This window comes from Mustelus asterias, chromosome 11, assembly GCF_964213995.1.
Source record: "Mustelus asterias chromosome 11, sMusAst1.hap1.1, whole genome shotgun sequence".
Taxonomy (NCBI): Eukaryota; Metazoa; Chordata; class Chondrichthyes; order Carcharhiniformes; family Triakidae; genus Mustelus; species Mustelus asterias.
In genome coordinates this window covers 9,193,362-9,215,580 of record NC_135811.1, presented here as the reverse complement: position 1 = coordinate 9,215,580, position 22,219 = coordinate 9,193,362, and the positions used below count along the sequence as shown (strand labels likewise).

The 22,219-nt window shown below is 44.7% G+C and overlaps 1 protein-coding gene across 2 annotated transcripts in view; it reads left to right on the top strand.

Moving 5' to 3' along the window:
• Window positions 1-2,426, top strand: part of LOC144500357 (ectonucleoside triphosphate diphosphohydrolase 4-like) — a 92,993-nt gene extending 90,567 nt beyond the window's left edge. For both annotated transcript variants that reach the window (XM_078223117.1, XM_078223118.1), the window contains one exon: window positions 1,334-2,426. In XM_078223117.1, coding sequence (XP_078079243.1) covers window positions 1,334-1,541 — 208 coding nt within the window. In that variant the 3' untranslated portion in view covers window positions 1,542-2,426. The remainder of the gene's footprint in view (window positions 1-1,333) is intronic.
• The last annotated feature ends 19,793 nt before the right edge of the window (window positions 2,427-22,219 follow it).

Below are 22,219 nucleotides of genomic sequence, written 5' to 3'. Positions count from 1 at the left end.
GGCTTTCAACTTTCACCATTTTGTACATAAAAATCGAACAGCAACTTCCGGTGACTGTACATAAACTGTGGAAATTAGGAAGTTTCTGTTTGATTTACCCTGCACTTCCAAAAGCCAGCATGAGACCACTGAAATACATAGAATGGCATGAAGGTGCTGCACTTAATCTCATAGATGCAGACTAAACTCGCCAGATAATGTTAGGACTTGTCCATTCAGGGTAAGTACCCTTTCAATACCAAGCAACCTCTCTGTTGCTGAAAGTTACATCTTGCAAGAATGAAGTCTCATTGCCTCAAATTTTAATATTTGTTGGAGATTTTTTAAAAATATTTTTTTATTGTTTCTTTTATGTATTGCTTTCTGATCCAATCTTTCATTCCCTCTCTTAGATTTTGTTTCTTGTACCTAATTTGACATCAAATTCGATATTCCAACAGAGATTTACTGGTTCAGACTCTGCTCATTAATAATTCTTCAGTCTGATTCATTAAGGAGTTATATAATTGCTTGCCCTGTTAGCCAAGTTCCCAGATGCCCTGTAGAGACCACTGCCGTGTGGATGGTTATCATAGAACCCCTACAGTGCAGAAGGAGGCTATTTGGCCCATTGAGCCTGCACCAACAACAATCCCACCCAGCCCCTATCCCCGTAACCCCACATATTTACTTTGCTAGTCCCCCTGACACTAAGGGGCAATTTAGTATGGCCAATCCACCTAAGCCACACATCTTTTTCACAGTATTTTCACAGTAACTTCATTGCAGTGTTAATGTAAGCCTACTTGTGGCACTAATAAATAAACTTTAAACTTTATATTTGGACTGTGGGAGGAAATCGGAGCACTTGGAGGAAACCCACGCAGACATGGGGAGAACGTTCAAACTCCACGCAAACAGTGACCCAAGGCCAGAATCGAACCCGGGTCACTGGCGATGTGAGGCAGCAGTGCTAACCACTGTGCCGTTATCAAATAGGAACTTACAATGCAAAAGCCTATTGGAGTGGCTGTTGTCAACATCTGGCCCATTATACATCAGAGTATCCTTGGGATAATTTTAATTTTGGTTAGTAAACTGGTGGAGTGAATCCCCTGCTGAATATAGAACCTATCTCGTTTTAAGATCTAACCTTGCACCTCCCTTCTCTTTTTCTCTCTCTTTCCTTCACCCACCCTCTATTGGTCTCATTCCAAGTTCTTCTCACTACTTCCCTGTCACTCCCCATCTTCCCTCTCACCCTCACTGCTTCTCTTCTCTCTCTCTCATTGTACAAGATTCTGTAAGAAATAATAATGATGATTTTCTTCTCTCCCCCTCCAAACAATGACAGGGATCTCCAGCGAGAATCCGGCAAAGCAAATCATTCCAGCTGGCTGCGTATCTCCTTCGTCTACAACCACTACCTGTTCTTTGCTTGTTTCTTTGTGGTCCTGTTGGCCATCGTCTTGTACATCCTGCGACTGCGGCGGATTCACCGGAGGGCGCAGTGGGAACTGCTGTGGTTGGAGGAGGGTGAATTGTCGACCGAGGGACCCTGACTTGTAACACTGCGAGAGGTGGAGAGATGGTGCTCAGATTTTCACAGATCCTTTGGGAAAATGTCTACCATATCCTCTTCATTTTCCAGGTCAAATCACACGTGGACCATAGTTTTATCTCGGATACCTCAGTTATTTATATTTCATTTGGAGTCTGCTCCTCCCGTTGCTTAACTTAGATGTTTTGGTCCTGTTCTACCAGCTGCCTCCCTTTCTGAAGCCAGAGCTAGTGGCAAACACAATAATATATATTTATTTTCATTCACTGTATGATTTTGGGATGTTAAGTTATGCATTGGAGCTTCTGATGATTTGTATGAATCAATGGGGCTTTTTTCCTGGTCTTGTCCATACTATCTGCAACAATCTTTTGGGATTCCTTCCACAGTGAGAGGTGGGGAGATGGTGCTCAGATTCTCACAGATACTTTTGGGAAAATGTCTACCATATCCTCTTCATTTTCCAGGTCAAACTGGACCATGGAAGGAGGGACTTGGGTTTGCGCCTCACTGCCCTGGCCCAATTCCAAAGACCTGGGGTGAGGCTTGAACCCTCAACCTTCTGACTCAGTAATTAGCGCTTCTGACTGAGCCAAGCTCACACTGCCAGAGTCATTCTAAGAGGGAACACACTGAAGCTGCAATGAGGGAGCCATTTAACATGGAATAAAACTGAGGAAATGGACTGAGGTTTTCCAACGTCCATAATCAATAAAGCCATTGATTTATAATTTTCACAGAGGGGACTAAATTTCAGAATTCTGGAAGATGATTTCCAAATTACTGGTGAAAACTCCTGAATAAATCAGAATCTGACTTGTTCAATCCCACAATGCAATGCTCTTGTTGACCATGATAGATCTTTGATTAAAAATGCCTCCCATTTAAATGTGCAATCTCAGAAGCCAGGGACAATTATCAATGCTGAATCAGTGCCTTGAGTTGCAACAGTGCGCAGAGCTAAGATTGTGGTAACTTGCTCTTGTCTGTGGACAGTTACATTTGCTGTTGATCCGTGCTCTATTTCTGCACTAAAGTTGAGGACCCTGGGCTTGGGAGGAGAATGTAATCCAAAGACCCAGTCTGCAGCTGCCGGCTCCCATCGCTGCCAAGATAACAGATGAGATGTTGAGCAACTCATGTTGGGGAGGAGGCGGCAGAGGAAGGGGGGGCGGGATTTGGGCTTGCGACCTCACTGCCCTGGCCCAATTCCAAGTGTCACAAGCCTTCGCAGCGTGAATTATGAGCAGCCGTTTGAAATTTGAAGAATTCTAGGACCGGGCATTCCTTTTAAACTATTGCCATATCATTCTTGGAAATCATCCTGGCACACATAAACACAATCTTGCAGAGAGGTTATCACAGCCCGACAGAACCGTTCTACATTGTTTTTCCTGAAATGATTTCTCTACTTCAGGCTCAAGGTGTCACATCACAGAACCTCTGGTTACTTTGAAACTTCCTGTGATGGAATGGCAAGAGCCATACAGATCCAGTACTCCATTGTTCTGGATTTGACCCCTGCAGTGTGTGTGTGATCTGAGATAACATTGCACACTTACGATTGCTGCTGCCGCTAAATTGTGCGTCATTTTTCTTCCAGGAATTGGACTTTTTTTTAAGAAAACTTACTGCTAACCAAATGGCGATTTGCCTCAGGGTTTTTTTTATAAAGCTGGGAATGTTCATCGTACAGTGCATTTTCTGGATCTGAATGAAAAGAAAAGGATTTGTATTTATAAAACGACTTTCCTGTTCTTGGGACATCCCAATGTGCTTCTCAGCCAGTTAAGTACTGTTGAAGGGCTGCAAGGTAGGTAACACGTTTGGGGTGGCACGGTGGCACAGTGGTTAGCACCGCTGCCTCACAGCACCAGGGACCTGGGGTTCGATTCCCAGCTTGGGTCACTGTCCGTGTGGAGTTTGCACATTCTCCCCGTGTCTGCGTGGGTTTCCTCCGGGTGCTCCGGTTTCCTCCCACAGTCCAAAGATGTGCGGGTTAGGTGGATTGGCCTTGCTAAGTTCTCCCTCAGTGTACCCGGACAGGCGCCGGATTGTGACGACTAGGGGATTTTCACAATAACTTCATTATAGTGTGACTAATAAATAAACTTTAACATTTTCTCATTAGCAAGGTCCGGCAAACAGCAATGTGATATTGACTAGATAACCTGTTATGTTGATTATGTTGACTGAGGGCTGCTGAATATTTACCAGCACACTGGAGATTGCTTCCCTACCCTTCTTCACTTTAGGCACATTGTCTCTTTTCTGCATCACATCTGAAAGGCAGCACCTCTGTCAGTGTGAAGATTTGGTGCATTAGGATTTTGTAATCAAGCCTTTAGAGTGAGACTCGAGTTCCTGAATGCGGCCAAAGAAGATGGGATGAGGATGTACATTCTCTAAGACTTCCTGTGTGAAGAGAGTTTGGGGCAGTTACAATCCTGCTGTTACAAGTGCTTTCCACAGCACTAAACTTCCCAGTTCAGCTACAGGGTGAAGCATATTAAAAACAAATTATAAAGAAAGAGCCAAAGCACGCCACAGAAATATGAGGTACTATTGAAGTGTAGTTACTGTTAGACTGAAGTTTTAACATTTATTTATTAGTCACAAGTAAGGCTTACATTAACATTGCTATGAAGTTACTGTGAAATTCCCCACACTCCGGCACCCGTTCGGGTCAATGCACCTAGCCAGACTGGGGAGGAAACTGGAGCACCCGGAGGAAACCCACGCAGACGGGGAGAACGTGCAAACTCCACACGGACAGTGTACCAAGCTGGTACGAACCCGGGTCCCTGGCACTGGAGGCAGCAGTGCTAACCACTGTGCTGCCCATAGGCAATAAGCTGGACTGATGCAGTAAAGGGATGATAGTTTAATGTTGTGATTGAAGTACGTTCTTTGTACTCCATCTAACCCCTGCTCTATCTAGTCTGGGAGTGCTTGGTGTGCACTGTTCCATCCCACAGCACAATCATCCTCAGCTAGGCAAACACCAATCTTTACATTCCCCCCCCCCCCCTGCCCACAGCACACATGTCCCATTCTAACCCTTCCCCTTCTAACCAGAAGAGTAATTATGATTTGGAGCTCATCACCTTCTTTCTGCAGGTTGGTTTGCCAACATATCATTCCCCCATTTTGATTTGATTTATTATTGTCACATGTATACAGAGCAAAGTATTGTTTCTTGCGCGCTATGCAAACAAAGCATACCGTTCGTAGCGTACATAGGGGAGAAGGAGAGGGTGCAGAATGTAGTGTTACAGCCATAGCTAGGGTGTGGAGAAAGATCAACTTATAAGGTAGGTCCATTCAAAAGTCTGATGGCAGCAGGGAAGAAACTGTTCTTGAGTTGGTTGCTACGTGATCTCAGACCTTTGTACCTTTTTCCCGATGGAAGAAGGTGGAAGAGAGCATGTCCGAGTTGCAATCTAACATTCAGTTTAACAAGGCCACTCCATGCAGAGACTCTGTGTGAACACACTGTCAGGACTCCTCCATCTCTATCCGTGGATTCTTCTACTTGGGTAACTAAATAGGAGATTTCCCAGCAGGCACAGTTTCACTCCAGGAGCACCATAGCAGAATATCTCCCGTTTTATGTCTTCCCTGACTGGGAACCATCCAGAGGACATTGGATTTTAGATCAAGGTACGGAATGCTGACGTTGGGTGTCAGCCTTTGCCCAATTGGGAGCGTTATTGTCACTGAGTCAAGAGGCTGGGGTTACAAATACCAGCCCAAAGACCCGAGCACATAATCCAGGCCGAAACTGCAATGCAGTACTTAATGCCGCACTGTCAAAGTTGCCATCTTTTGGATAATGTTAATCTGAGGTTCAGCCGAGTGTCTCAGGCGGATCGAAAAGATCCCAGTGGCACTCTTTGAAGAAGAGTGGATGAGATCTCCCTCAAGTCCTGGCCAATATTTATCCCTCAAGCACCATCACTTTGGAAACAAAAGGACCTTCTGATCGTTGCTGCTTTGCTGTTTATGGGATGTTGCTGTGCACTGGTCGATTGCCCAGATTCCTGCTTTGTAACAAAAACTACATTTTGAAAGTAATTCAAAGACTGCGAAGCATTGTGGCACATCCTGAGGTTGTGGCAGGAGCTATAGAAATGCAAGCTTTTTTTTCTTTCCTCCTTATGTAAAGTGGAACTGTTAACCCCTTGTTTGTTACACAAGAGGCCAGAGTGGAGGGACCATTGATTTCACTGCTTGCCTCTTGAAGCAAAGTACAGTGCAGTAGTAAGTATAAATCCCTGTTGGCAACCTTTGTTCTCACCATAGGCAGACACTGCTCTCGGTGCGCACACACTGCACCAATGTACCTATCGCAATGGACACCTGTGTGAAACTTCCCGCTACACTGGGAGCCGCTGTCCCATGGAAATGATGACCCATGACTGCACATTCTTGTTGCACCAACACACTGGATCTGCACGTGTCAATGGAGGGTTAGAAAATGGCTTTGTGCTGTAATGGTTGAAGATTTTCTTCCTGTCCCAGGATGTTGTTAAATTATTTCCCGATCTGTTATAACCCAGTCGGGTTTGCAGTGTTTTCTCCCCCAACATTAGGACTAAAAAACCCTCTGAATATACTTTTCTTTAAAAACACTATTTTGTTAGTTACATTTTTCTTCATGGACAGTTTGTTCAATAATGGGGACATGGGAAATGCGAGCGAAACTGGAGCCATGTGGTTAATAAGAACGGAAGAACTAGGAGCAGGAGTAGGCCATCTGGCCCCTCAGGCCTGCTCCGCGTTCAATAAAATCATGGCTGATCTTTTCGTGGACTCAGCTCCACTTACCCGCCCACTCACCATAACCCTTAATTCCTTTACTGTTCAAAAATCTATCTATCTTTGCTTTAAAAACATTCAATGAGGTAGCCTCAACTGCTTCACTGGGCAGGGAATTCCACAGATTCACAACCCTTTGTGTGAAGAAGTTCCTCTTCAACTCAGTCCTAAATCTGCTACCCCTTATTTTGAGGCCATGCCCCCTAGTTCTGGCTTCACCTGCCAGTGGAAACAACCCTCCCTACTTTGATCTTACCTATTCCTTCATAATCTTAAATGTTTCTATAAGATCCCTCTTCATTCTCCTAAATTCCAATGAGTATTGCCCCAGTCTACTCAGTCTCTCCTCATAAACCAACCCTCTCAACTCTGAAATCAACCTAGTGAATCTCCTCTACACCCTCTCAAGTGCCAGTATATCCTTTCTCAAGTAAGGAGACCAAAACTGTACACAGTACTCTAGGTGTGGCCTCACCAGCACCTTATACAGCTGCAACATAACCTCGCTGTTTTTAAACTCCATTCCTCTAGCAATGAAGGACAAAATTCCATTTGCCTTCTTAATTACCTGCTGCACCTGCAAACCAACTCCTTGAGATTCATGCACAAGGACACCCAGGTCCCTCTGCACAGCAGCATGCTGCAATTTTTTACCATTTAGACAATAGTCCATTTCGCTGTTATTCCTCCCAAAATGAATGACCTCACATTTACCAACATTGTACTCCATCTGCCAGACCCTCGCCCACTCACTTAGACTATCTGTATCCCTTTGCAGACTTTCAGCATCCTCTGCACATTTTGCTCTGCCACTCATCTTAGTGTCATCTGCGCACTTTGACACACTGCGCTTGGTCCCCAACTCCAAATCATCTATGTAAATTGTCAATTGCGGACCCAACACTGATCCCTGAGGCACACCACTAATGATCGCCAACCAAAAAAACACCCATTCATTCCCACTCTTTGCTTTCTGTTAGTTTACTAACCCCCTATCCATGCTAATACATTACCCGTAACACCGTGCACCTTTATCTCATGCAGCAGTCTTTTGTGTGGCACCTTGTCGAATACCTTCTGGAAATCCAGATACACCACATCCACTGGTTCCCCGTTGCCCACTGCGCTCGTAATGTCCTCAAAGAATTCCACTAAATTAGTTAAACATGACCTACCTTTCATGAACCCATGCTTCCCAATGGTTACTCTCTCTCCAGCCAGTACAAAGTGTACTAGTGACGACAGTCAAACTTGGCTCTGAGGTACTTCCTCTCCCTTTCAACATTCCAGTGGGAAAACATTTTGTTGCTTTCTCCTGCCCCGTGGCTATTGACCTCAGGAGCTCACCAAACTGGAGAATATCCTCGTCCTCCTAACCTGTGCAGAAGCAACATTATACTCCTACTGTCAAAGAACCCAAATTTGCTTTCCTGCTTAAACCTGTAACAACTAGATGGAGAAATTGTACGGTAGAGTTTGTTCTTGGAAACCAGTTGGAATCTCCAAACCACAGACCTGCCAGAGCTCAGCTGCAGACCATTTGGAGACTTCCTCTTTGGTCCTGTTGATGAATGAAGTGCCAAGAACACTAAGTCATACAGACCGGGATGGTACAGAGTCAGAAAGCAATACAATTGGATCTAGAAGCTGAGAAGGGGCTGGGGAAAGGGACTTGGTTCCTGCTGATAGGCAGTAGATCCCTTGGAGGAAAGGATTCCGCTCAGTTGTGGTGTTCTGCATCTTTTAATGGCTGCTGCCAAAACTCACATGAATGTCCATTTGGGTGAAGATATTCCATGCTGATGATTTGAGTTGATTTATTATTGTCATATGCATTAGCATACAGTGAAAAGTATTGTTTTTTATGCATTGTACAGACAAAGCATACTGTTCATAGAGAAAGAAACAAGAGAGTGCAGAATGTAATGTTACAGTTATAGCTAGGGTGTAGAGAAAGATCAACTTAATGCGAGGTAGGTCCATTCAAAAGTCTGATGACAGCAGGGAAAAAGCTGTTCTTGAGTTGGTTGATACGTGACCTCAGACTTTTGTATCTTTTCTGACGGAAGAAGGTGGAAGAGAGAATGTCTGGGGTGTGTGGGGTCCTTAATTATGCTGGCTGCTTTTCTGAGGCAGTGGGAAGTGTAGACAGAATCAATGGATGGGAGGCTGGTTTGCATGATGGATTGGGCTTCATTCGTGACTCTTTGTAGTTCCTTGCGGTCTTGGGCAGAGCAGGAGCCATACCAAGCTGTGATACAACCAGAAAGAATGCTTTCTATGGTGCATCTGTAAAGGTTGGTGAGAGTCGTAGCTGACATGCCAAATTTCCTTCGTCTTCTGAGACGGTAGAGGCGTTGGTGGGCTTTCTTAATTATAGTGTCGGTATGGGGGGACCAGGACAGGTTGTTGGTGATTTGGACACCTAAAAGCGTGATGGACCCGCGTCCCACTAGAGTCCCAAACTGTAGGAGAGGAATGAAAATAGGGAGTGAGGGAAGGGTTTAAAAAGCATTACTGAACTCCAATTTATTATTCCCAGTGCATCCTACTAAATTATATCTCATTAATAAATAGGATGCTTCTGAGTTCTCCATAGAATTGACCACTGCTCATGCTGGCTGTTTAATTGACCTAACAGTAGGCAATCTTGAAGCGTGGTTCCAAAGTCTAATGTTCCTTTTGTGTAGCGTAGATCCCACTCCTACCATTAAATGTATAACAGCCCAAATGAGTAACAGTTCCAGCCATTGAGTTGTGTTGATGGTCAGGTTTGTGGTTGAAACTCAGTGGGAGTTAGCACGAGATCTACTGAACAGCCAATGGTGGACTATGTTGTAGGGCTACCACTTTGCTTCTTTGAATCCAGCTCATCGTTTGGTATTTTCTACCTCTGCGGAAGATAGAACTATCTCTCCTGCTGAGAGCAAAGCACCACCTAATTAGCACTCGAAGAAAGATAAATGGCAAATTCTGATGTTTGTCAGTGTGTTCAATGTATATATTAGGATACTGGTTCAATACAAGTGAGTCCACTCACATGTCTGAGATTCCAACTCAGCATAACCCACATCTACATGTAACCCAGCATTATGTAATGCTGCCCTTGATTCTGAAACTGAGCCTCAATGTAAAGTCAAACAGGTGTGCTTTAGTTGTACAAGAATTACATGTGCACACTCTAGAACAAGGGTCATGAAGTTATTTGAAACGTGAATTGTTCTTAATCTTACATTGAAGTAGTATCAAATAATGTATTTATTGAACAAACAATGCATTTTCTTTGATTTAAAAAAAAATTCATTCTTGTGATATAGGTGTCACCAACGAGGCCAACATTTATTGCCCATCCATAATTGACACCTTAAATTTTGCACTGGGATTTCTCCCAACTCTCTTATCATTCCTCAGTGCCAGCCTGATCATTTCAGTCCTTCTCGTTGATAGGAGCAAGATTTAAGGACCTGTCTCCAGAAGTTAAATATCCAAAGGCTACTGTCAAGGATGGCACGGTGGCACAGTGGTTAGCACTGCTGCCTCACAGCGCCAGGGACCCGGGTTCGATTTCCGACTTGGGTCACTGTCTGTGCGGAGTCTGCACGTTCTCCCGTGTCTGCATGGGTTTCCTCCGGGTGCTCCGGTTTCTTCCCACAGTCCAAAGATGGTGGCCATGCTAAATTGCCTCTTCGTGTCAGGGGGACTAGCTAGCGTGAATACATGGGGTTATGGGGATCGGACCTGGGTGGGATTGTGTTCGGTGTAGACTCAATGGGCTGAATGGCCTCATGCACTGTAGGATTCTATTTCTTAACAGCTTCATCATGGCAACCCTATAGAGAACCAAATTCGCAGATACCTGAAATGTTTCCAGTTGATTTTCGGTTCAAAATGTACCTCATTTCATCTGTAACCATTGCTGCAGGCTAACCAATATCCAAAGCCAAGGCAATGCAAAGTATTTCCAGTCAAACCACTGCACACTGTGGTTTTTTCCTAAAGTCCCTGGTGGAAAACCTCTTGCTGAGGCACATCCACCAGTGGCAACTGAGCAGAACTGCTTCACATGGGCTAAATTTGTTGGCCAGTAGGGGGGATTGAACCAGCCACCTCTGCATTATTAACACCACTCTCTAACCATCTGAGCTAAATGGCTGCCCAAATCAATCAAGGCAACGCTGAGATTCAAACCCAAGCCTGTTCATTTGATAGGAGCAAGATTTAAGGACCTGTCTCCAGAAGTTAAATATCCAAGCGGCCGCATTTGGAGTATTGCGTACAGTTCTGGTCGCCGTATTATAGGAAAGATGTGGAAGTGTTGGAAAGTGTGCAGAGGAGATTTACCAGGATGTTGCCTGGTATGGTGGGAAAATTGTATGAGGAAAGGCTGAGGGGCTTGAGGTTGTTTTCGTTAGAGAGAAGAAGGTTAAGAGGTGACTTAATAGAGGCATACAAGATGATCAGAGGATTAGATAGGGTGGATAGTGAGAGCCTTTTTCCTCGGATAGTGTTGGCTAGCACGAGGGGACATAGCTTTAAATTGAGGGGTGAGAGATATAGGACAGATGTTAGAGGTAGGTTCTTTACTCAGAGAGTAGTAAGGGTGTGGAATGCCCTGCCTGCAGCAGTGGTGGACTCGTCAACGTTGAGAGCGTTCAAGTGGTTATTGGATAAACATATGGATGATATTGGAATAGTGTAGATTAGAGGGGCTTTAGATTGGTACCACTGGTCGGCGCAACATCAAGGGCCGAAGGGCCTGTACTGCGCTGTAATGTTCTATGTTTACTGGACAGGTGCTTTAACCAACTAAGCCACGGTGCCATCGAGCAAATTATTGATTGGAAGTCACCACGGTCCCAGCAGACCATAGGCTGCTCTCCACCTTTACGAGAGAGAGAGAGATACCCGAGTGGTGGTGATTTAACCTGAGGGTTACACCTCAGGAGAGGGGCAAGCTTGAGAAGGTGGGGTTTTCGTGGGAATTGAACCCATGTTGTTGGAGTCACTTCACATCACGAACCAGATGCTCTCTCTCTCGCTCTCTCTCTCTCTCTCCCAATGAGCGATGATCCAGGATTTGAACCTGAGATAACTCGCAAATTAACTCAAGGAAAGACTCTAAGTGAGAATCATATCCCTAGACCACCGAGCTGGTGGCCCTGCTGTGCTTTTTATATCACTTGGCTAACTCCAACAAAAGTGATGTGCTTCAGGTTTCTGAATGATTGTCCTACCTCTGTTGAGTCTTCAGATTGGTTGATTCCTAGGTCAAATCATTGATATTCAAATCATTTCCTTTTGATTTGTATTAATTGTTTGGTTGGGCCTGATTGGCCACTCAGAGTCTATTTAACAATGTACATTTGTATAGAATTTTGAAGAAGAAAAGTGACCAAATAAAAGTTCCAGGTTAACATTTGTTGATTCCAAAACAACAGGTTCTGTTTCAGTAAACATGTTCTCTTTTGGAAAATACAGCAAGCTGAAGGCCCTCACCCCACAGTGATAGCAGAAGCTGAAAGAATTCTACACTCAACACTCTCCAACACCATTCTGTGGAGATGCCAGCGTTGGACTGGAGTAAATACAGTAAGAGTTTTAACAACACCAGGTTAAAGTCCAACAGGTTTATTTGGTAGCAAATACCATTAGCTTTCGGAGCGCTGCTCCTTCGTCAGATGGAGTGGAAATCTGCTCACAAACAAGGCACACAGAGCCACAAACTCAAGTTACAGAATACTGATTAGAATGCGAATCTTTACAGATCTAATCAGTATTCTGTAACTTGAGTTTGTGTCTCTGTGTGCCTTGTTTGTGAGCAGATATCCACTCCATCTGACGAAGGAGCAGCGCTCCAAAAGCTAATGGCATTTGCTGCCAAATAAACCTGTTGGACTTTAACCTGGTGTTGTTAAAACTCTTACTGTGGCAACACCATTCTACCATGTGTCTTTGAAAGAGTTATCCAGGTAGTCCCATATCCTTGCTCTTATGGGCAGCACTGCTGCCTCACAACTCCAGGGACCTGGGTTCGATTCCCAGCTTGGGTGACTGTCGGTATAGAGTTTGCACGCTCTCCCCGTGTCTCCGTGGGTTTCCTCCGGATGCTCTGGTTTCCTCCCACAGTCCAAAGATGTACAGGTTAGGTGCATTGGCCATGTTAAATTGCCCCTTTGTGTCCCGGGATGTGTAGGTTAGCGGGATTAGCAGGGTAAATATGTTGGATTACGGGGATAGGACCTGGGTGGGATTGTTGTCGGTGCAGACTCGATGGACCGAATGGCCTCCTTCTGCACTGTAGGGATTCTATGATTTCCCCATAGCCTTGCATTTATGTCCACTACGCAAGGGTATATCCAATTCCCTCTTGAAAGTTACAATTAAGTCAGCTTCCACTATCCTTTCAAGCTCTGCATTTTTGGATCGTAACACTAGTTGCATAAAAACAAATTTCTCCTCTTGTCCCCACTGGCTCCTTTGCTAATGATCTGAAACCTGGTTTATGTCCCTCCTCCAATGCCAAACAGCTTCGACTCATTTGCTGTATTAAAGCTCTTAATAGTTTTGAATGCTGCTGTTCAATCTTCCCTTGACATTCTCTGTTCTGAACAGAATCTTCCAGGCTCTCTCATCTCTCCATGTCAACAGGCCTTAGAGTTCCACTTTTAACCTAAACTATGTTGTACAAAAAAAGGAACATGGCAACACATTTAGTTTACATTCAAAGAAAAATAAAACATAATCTCATCAAAGTTCTTATCAGCCACTAAAGTACTTTTGACATGTAGTCACTTTGTGATGTAGGAACTAATTTCTGCACAGCAAGCTCCCACAAGCAGCAGTGAAATAAATAACCAGATAATATTTTTTTAAACAATTTCTGATTGAGGGTTAATGGCCAGGGTACTTCCCAGCTATTTTTTAAAACAGGGGCCGGAACTTTCTGCCATTCGTGCCAGTGGGATATTCTGGTCTTGCCAATGGCGCACCCTCCGCCATGTGTTTCCTGCTGCCGTGCAGTGGATTCAATGGAAATTCCATTGATTGTGGAGGGACCAGAAGATCCTGTCATTGGCAAACGGTGCGCTGCTTCCCGCCATGAGGAGCATGTGGTGGACAGGCTGGAAACTCTCACCCATTTTCTCAGCGATTTCGGTTCAACATCGAATTGGAAAGAATACCCCGATGGTGCCTCAGTGTTATGCTGCAGTGCCAGCCCAGATTTCTGTGCTGAATGGGACTCAGAGATTCCTTGTGACTCAGACAAGAGTTACCAACTGAGCCATAGCAGACATCCCAATCAACACTGACTGTGATCGCCACATATCTGGCCTTAAAGACATTGCTGTCAGAGTCAGGAGGTACTCATGACCAGGATACATGGTTACAAGGAGTTCATCACTCTTCAGGCTTCGACCATTTCTTGTATAACACACAAACAGTAAATGGTGAGTAAGAGGATCTATGAATTATGAGTAATGGTTGGTTGATGTCAGGCTGAGGTTTTTAAAGCTTGCAGTTGCAGCGAGGGAATCAATCCCACAGTCCTTGAAAATAATAACCGGGATTCTCCCAGCCTGCTGCGCTGCTCGAGTAGCCAGCCTGGCACTGCTCACTGGGCACTGTGGCCTACTGAGGGAGGGCCGATTGGTGTGAGGGGGGAACCCGCTGTGCACCCTGCAATGGGGATTGGTGGGAGAGGGAGGGGGGCTGAACATTGGGGTGGGGGGAGATCGGGGTTGGCCATGGGGGGTGCATTAGGCAAGCAATGATTGGGGGGGGGGGGGGGGAGGGGGCGGGCGTGCGGTTGAATAGGCCGCTGATCGTTTTGGGGCGGGGGGGGTGTTGGTTTTGGGGAAACAATCGGAAGACCAGCAATTGGGAAACAGGTGATGGGGTGGAGGGGGTGGGGGGGGGGTGCCAAAGTGCAGGCGCCGATCTCCCCACTGACGGGTTGGCGTTGGCGCAGTGGCCCACTCATTTCTGCCTCTCCAGCAGGAGGAGGTCCCTTCCTCCTCCGCCCCCTCCCCCCCCCCCCCCCCCCCCCAACCTTACAAGTTTGAATCTCCCTGAGGCAATCTGGAACACAGAGTGCAGGAGAGTCATGAAACTAAGTACGCCCAAAACAAAAGGGTGAAAAAAATCTCCCATTTTCCCACCTGTTGAGCACTTAAGTTTATTTTGGGAGAATTCTGGCCATAAGGTTCATTCCAATTGGATCCGAATTTGAATACTTCTGTCATCTTTAACCTTATTGTAATTCTCATTGACAATCATCTGAAGGAACATATTGCAACTAAGGCACACTTACTCGTTCTTTCTTCAATAACACTGTGGGAATAAGTCAGGGACCTGGTTCAACATCTCAACACACAAGAATGATCCCTGGAATGAAGAGCTTGTCGTATGAGGAACGGTTGATGACTCTGGGTCTGTACCTGTTGGAGTTTAGAAGGATGAGGGGAGATCTTATTGAAACTTACAGGATATTGCGAGGCCTGGATAGAGTGGACGTGGAGAGGATGTAGGAAAATCTAGAACCAGAGGGCACAACCACAGGCTAAAGGGATGATCCTTTAAAACAGAGATGAGGAGGAATTTCTTCAGTCAGAGAGTGGTGAATCTGTGGAACTCTTTGCCACAGAAGGCCGTGGAGACCAGGTCATTGAGTGTCTTTAAGACAGAGATAGATAGATTCTTGATTAATAAGAGGATCAGGGGTTATGGGGAAAAGGCAGGAGAATGTGGATGAGAAAAATATCAGTCATGATTGAATGGCGGAGCAGACTCGCTGGGCCGAGTGGCCTGATTCTGCTCCTATGTCTTATGGTCTTACGCTGCAGTATCCCTGGCAATGCAGCACTCCCATTTTATGCACTGGAGGGAGTCTTGGCCCTGATCCATGGGTTGATACTAATAATAAGGGGTGCACACAGTCATCCATTAAAAATGTGTTAAAGTACATTACAGGACACAATACAAAGAAGGCAATGCACCTTTAAGGATAACAAAGCAACCACACAATCTAATTTGCCTGCCTATTTTTCCCTTGCATTTCATACTAGTTTGTGAGCTGTGTCAATACGAGGTAGATTCAAATAAGCACAGCTGCTATTGGTTCAGCAGCTGTTTCATCTCCATTTAAGTTAGGTGTCATACACGGAATTGAAATGATTCTCACTCGAGAAGGAAGCCAAATGTCTCATGCATTTTTCATTTGCAAATCCTGCCTGCTCGACATTTGAAGTTTCCTCCAAAACTGCAATATTCGCTTACTGATCATTAAAGGCCAATTTTATGTGGCCAGATTTCTAACCCTACTGTTGGTTGACATTTCTATCAACTGTGTATAGTCTACTGATAAATCAAAGTCCTTTCTGTGCTCTCAGATATCGTATTAGCGGCACGGTGGTTAGCACTGCTGCCTCACAGCGCCAGAGATCCGGGTTTGATTCCTGGCTTGGGTCACTGTCTGTGTGGAGTTTGCACATTCTCCCCGTGTCTGCGTGGGTTTCCTCCGGGTGCTCCGGTTTCCTCCCACAGTTTGAAAGACGTGCTGGTTAGGTGCAATGGCCGTGCTAAATTCTCCCTCAGTGTACCCGAACAGGCGCCAGAGTGTGGCGACTAGGGGATTGTCACAGTAACTTCATTGCAGTGTTAATGTGACTAATAAATAAATAAATAGTGCATCCGAGTAGAATCAAAATGCCAAAAAACATTGAATTGGGCAACTTGGACTTCAGAGAATAGACTGTGGCCATTAAAAGTGAAGAGTTGGCTTGTTATTTTCCCCTTCCAGTTTTCTATGCCTATCTTCAGAGGGTACTTACCTTCCAGGGTGCAATTCCAAAGCAATGGCTACTTTCCAGTACTTCACCTACAACAACTTCACTTATATAATGCCTGTAACATAGAAAACTGTCCCAAGGATGCTTCACAAAGTGTAATTGGACAAAAATAAACACAAAGCCAAAATAGGAGATATCAGAAGGGGAATTAAAAGCTTGCTCCAAGTATTATTTAGGAGGCTCTTAAATTGGGAGAGGTTTAGGGAGGGAATTCCAGGGCTTATGGTCTGGTCAGGCGAAGGCATGGCCCCCAGTAATGGGTGAAAAATGTGGGCATGCAACAGAGGACCTAATTGGAGGCCGCATTCCTCGGAGAGTTGTAGGGTTGCAGGTTATAGAGGTGGAGGAGAGGTTGGAGTTAGGCCAAAGAAGGATTTAAATACAATTAGAGAATTCTAAATTTGAGGGAGCTGGGAGCTAATGTTGGACTGTGAGCATCAGAATGATGGGTGAGAGGACAAGTTAGAATGCAGGGAACTGAGAGGCCATTCTTCACAGATCGGCTTAGAAAGAATCATAGAATCCCTGCAGTGCAGAAGGAGGCCATTCGGCCCATCGAGTCTGCATCCCTCTCTGGGTAGAGTAACTGAGTACCTTAGTAGATTAGATTGAGTATCTTATCTAGACACTCTACCCCACCCTATCCCCGTAACCCCACACATTTACCATGTCTAATCCATCTAACCTGTACATCTTGGGACACTAAGGGGCAATTTAGCATGACCAATCTACCTAACCTGCACATCTTTCGGACTGTTGTTCTTTGTTTCTCGTTTCAAGGCTTCATTCTATGATCATCTTGCTGGTGCCAGTACAGAGCGAGGCTGCGGATAGTTGGGAACCTGTCTCGGGGGCAGGGAATTCAGATGGTGTTTGTAAAGCAGAAGTGGAAATGAATAGGGTTGGGAAGCATTTTCCGATCAGGGCCAGTGTGATCTCCTGGACTCGTTTCGATCGCCTCAGGGGGTCGGAGAGGAATTTCCCAGATTTTTTTTTCCCCATATTGGCCCTGGGGTTTTCACTCTGGGTTTTCGCCTCTCCCTGGAGATCACATGGTCTGGAATGGGGGGGTGGGGGTGAGTTAATAGGTTGTGATGAACAAAGCATCGTAGCTGTGAGGGACAGCTCGGTGGATAGGATATTAGGATGTAGATAGGCTGGAAAATTGGGCGGGGATCCTGGATTCAGGATTCAATCCTGGACCGGGGAGCGGCGCGGGCTTGGAGGGCCGAAGGGCCTGTTCCTGTGCTGTATTGTTCTTTGTTCTTTTGTTCTTTTGTGGGAGGAAACCAGAGCAGCCGGAGGAAACTCACACAGACACGGGCATAATGTGCAAACTCCACACAGACTATCAATCATAGACTATAGAAGATCAGTAGAATGTTCCAATGAGAGGGCTTCTTCTGTCCTTCACTAACCTCCACGTATGTAGATCTTGGTTAGGCCACACTGGGAGTACTGTGAACAGTTCTGGTCTCCATATTACTTAAAGGGTATTGAGGCACTGGAGAAGATGCAAATAAAAAATTACCAGAATGATAAGAGAACTGAAAGTTGTAGCTATTGAGAAGGATTGAACAAGCTGGGGCAGTTTTCTCTGGAAAAGTGCAAACTGAGGGGGTGACCCAATAGTGGTCTTCAAGATTATGAAAGGGCTTGTTAGAGTAGACGCAGAGAAGATGCTTCCATCTACACAGCGAAAGCAGAACGAGCAACTATACATACAAGACAGTCAATATAAATTCAGTGCAGAGAGTAATGAGAATGTGGAACTTCTTACTAAATGGTGTAGTTAAAGTGTGTTTGTTGTATGGATGCTTTTAAGGAAAAGCTAGATAAACACAAGGGAAAATGGAGTGGAACACCATGTGATTGGGGTTAGAAGTAGACAGTGGCATAGTGGTAATGCCATTGGATTAATAATCCAAAAGCCCTGGTTAATGGTCTGGAGACATGGGTTCAAATCTCATCATGGCAGTTGATGGAATTTGAATTCAGGTAAAGGAAATCTGGAATTGAAAGCTAGTTTCAATAATGATGACCATGAAACTAACATCAATTGTTGAAAAAAACCCACCTGGTTCACTAATATCCTTTTCGGAAGAAAATCTGCCGTCCTTACCTGGTCTGACCTACATGTGACTCCAGACTCAAAGCAATGTGCTTAACTTTTAACATCACTCTGAAATGGCCTAGCAAGCCACTCAGTTCAAAGGTTAGAGAGATGGGCAAAAATGTTGGCCTTGCCAGTGATGCCCATATCCCATGAATTCTTTAAAAAAAAGTCTATGAGGAGACTGGTATGGAGCATAGTATCAGCCTGGACCTTTAGGGCCGAATGGTCTGTTTCCGTGTTTATAAATACTTTATAATTGGCTTTCCAGTGGCAATTACACGATAGCGATCAAGAGTGGTAACTAGGCTGACTCCCCCAAGCACAATTATAACCCAATGTTGCCTTGGCAGAGATCAGCTAATTAAACATTGACCATTTATTGTATCTGGAGTGTTTCCTATCCCTTACAAACTGAACCTTACAGGCATTCCATATTCTGTTCCTAATTTAAAAATATTTTGTTGACTCTTAATCTCGTATGTAATTTTAGAAATTACTTTAATGTAGATTCATCCTCATGTCATCTCGGAGCACTTCATAGTCAATGAATTACTTTTGCAGATTATTAAACGCGACAGCCAATTACTGTTGATATTGCTCCAACAGATAGGAATCAGACAAATGACCAGTTATTTTATTTTGGTTGTATTGATGAAGGGGAAATATGGACCAGGGCATCTCCCCTGCTTTTCTTCAATTATTGCCATGGGATTTTCAACTGAAGAGGCAGAGAGGGCCTTGGTTTGAAAGTTTAAGTTTAAAGCTTATTTTATAATTGTCACAAGGCTTACATTAACACTGCAATGAAGTTACTGTGAAAATCCCTGAATCGCCACACTCCGGCGCCTGTTCGGGTACACTGAGGGGGAATTTAGCACGGCCGATGCACCTAACCAACACGTCTTTTGGACTGTGGGAGGAAACCGGAGCACCCAGAGGAAACACATGCAGACACGGGGAGAACGTGAAGACTCCACACAGTGACCCAAGCCAGGAATCGAACCCGGGTGCCTGGTGCTGTGAGGCAGTAGTGCTAACCACTGTGCTACTGTGCTGCACAATGAAAGACAGCACCTGTGACAGTGCAGCACTCCCTCACTGCGAGTGGCAGCCTTGATTTTATGCTCCAGCCTCTGTAACTAAAACTTCAACCTTCTGTTGTAAAGGTTCACGCCCTAGTCATAAACCCAAGGTTCATTTGATTGAAAGTTAGGGAATCAATCTCCAGGCCTGTCCCCTTACTAAATTATTTGATATTCTAACGTCTTTTTGCATATATTTTATATCTAGATTTAATTCCGACAATATGGCTAGTTCAATGTCAAAAATTGATGACAGGAAGACTATGGTAGGTGAGGACCTAGAAACTATCATTATCACTAAAGAGGTAGTGTTGGGTAAGCTAATGGGGCTAAAGGTAGACAAGTCTCCTGGCCTTGATGGAATGTAACCCAGGGTACTAAAAGAGATGGTGGGGGAAATAGCAAATGCACTAGTGGTAATTTATCAAAATTCGCTGGACTCTGGCGTGGTTCCCACAGATTGGAAAACAGCAAATGTGACGCCACTGTTTAAAAAATGAGGTAGACAAAAAGCGGGTAACTATAGTTTAACTTTTGTAGTAGGGAAAATGCTCAAATCTATCAAGGAAGAAATAGCGAGACAGCTGGATAGAAACTGTCCCATTGGACAGACCGAGTAGACTGGGACTATAATATATCATTGGAATTTAGAAGAATGAGGGGGGATCTTATAGAAACATAAAATTATGAAGGGAATAGATACCATTGAAGCAGGGAGGATGTTTCCACTGGCAGGTGAAACCAGAACTAGATGGCATGGCCTCAAATAAGGGGGAGCAGATTTAGGAGTGAGTTGAGGAGGAACTTCTTCATCCAAAGGGTTGTGAATCTGTGAAATTCCCTGTCTCGTGAAGCAGTCGAGGCTACCTCATTGAATGTTTTTAAGGCAAAGATAGATTTTTGTAAAGTACAGGAATTAAGGGTTATGGTAAGTGGGCGGGTAAGTGGAGCTGGGTCCATGAAAAGATCAGCCATGATCTTATTGAATGGCAGAGCAGGCTCGAGGGGCCAGAGGGCCTACTCCTGCTCCTAGTTCTTACGTTCTAAAGGCTATCGGTGTAGTTGGTTATCTCGATGTGTGATATAATGCATCAAGCATGATTGAACAATCCTTTTTTAAATAAGGCAAGAACAGATCACCAAAGTATGGCAGCTCTGATACAGCTCTGATATTTAAATATGACTAGGATGACTTAACAGGAAAACCAAACATGAAATTCATGGGTGTCTATATGCTTAAATAAATATGATAGTCCAGTTCTAATGCAAAAGATCAGGACAATATCTAGGTTTGGGCTGACAAGTGGCAAGTAACATTCGCACCACACAAATGCCATGCAATGACCAATACGAGACACTCTAATCACTGCCCCTTGACATTCAATGGTGTTACCATCAATGAACCCCCCCCACTCTCAACATATTTGGGTTACCATTGACCAGAAACTCAACTGACTCGCCACATAAACATAGTGGATACAAGAACAGGTCAGAATCTAGGAATACTGCAGCAAGTAACTCACTTCCAGGCTCCCAAAGCCTGTCCACCATCTGGAAGACACAAGTCAGGAGTGTGATGGAATACTCCCCACTTGCCTGGATGGGTGCAGCTCCAACAACACTCAAGAAGCTTGACACCATCCAGGACAAAGCAGCCCCGCTTGATTGGCACCACATCCACAAACATCCACTCCCTCCACCACTGACGCTCAGTAGCAGCAGTGTGTACTATCTACAAGATGCATTGCAGCAATTCACAAAAGATCCTTAGACAGCACCTTCCAAACCCACGACCACTTCCATCTAGAAGGACAAGGGCAGCAGATACATGGGAACACCACCACCTGCAAGTTCCCCTCCAAGCCACTCACCATCCTGAATTGGAAATATATCACCGTTCTTTCACAGTCACTGGGTCAAAATCCTGGAATTCCCTCCCTAACGGCATTGTGGGTCAACCCACAGCACGTGGACTGCAGCGATTCAAGAAGGCAGCTCACCACCACCTTCTCAAGGGCAACTAGGGATGGGCAATAAATGCTGGCTAGTCAGTGACGCTCATGTCCCATGAACGAATATATAAAAAAAGGCTATTTGAATTTGCAAAGTCCCACGAGTCCCTGAATTTAGTGAGGTCACTGAGATGCACTGTGACACAGTGACACCAAAGTGTCTGCGATTGGATACCCACTCAAACAAATAAGGAGATGACATGAAGAGAGGCTGAGAGGACAATTAAGAAAAGTCACTTAACCATCTATCGCTTCATGGCCTTTGGCTAAGATCAAGCGTCGGATCAAGTATGAGATCAGGTGCAATGCCTGCTCTTGTCAGCTTGGATCTAGTATGTCCCTTCAATGGGACCATGAATTGGATTCAATTTGAATGTGAATTGGTTTTTGGAGTAAGCAGGGAGATGGATTAAGGACTTGCCCTGTCCATTCAGACCATTGACTTTGGAACTCTGAGAAAGGAATAACATTTTTTTAAAAAGTCATATAATTACTCTGAAACAAGATTTGGTAACTGAGAAAAGCACTGATGGAAATGAGGTTGCACAATTTTAAATACCTCGGCAACTTCTCCATTGCAATTCATAATGACAGGAAGGACAGTAACCAGAGCACACCAATCTAAAATAAGTGGCAAAATATCCAGAGGGGAGATATGGAAAAAATAATTTACCCAGTGAGTTGTTACAGTTTGGAAAGGTAACGGAAGCAGATTCAACAGTAACATTCCAGTGAGAACAGAATGTCTACGAGAAAAGGAGATATTTGCAGGGCTGCGGAGGAAGTCAAATGGGGCAGAA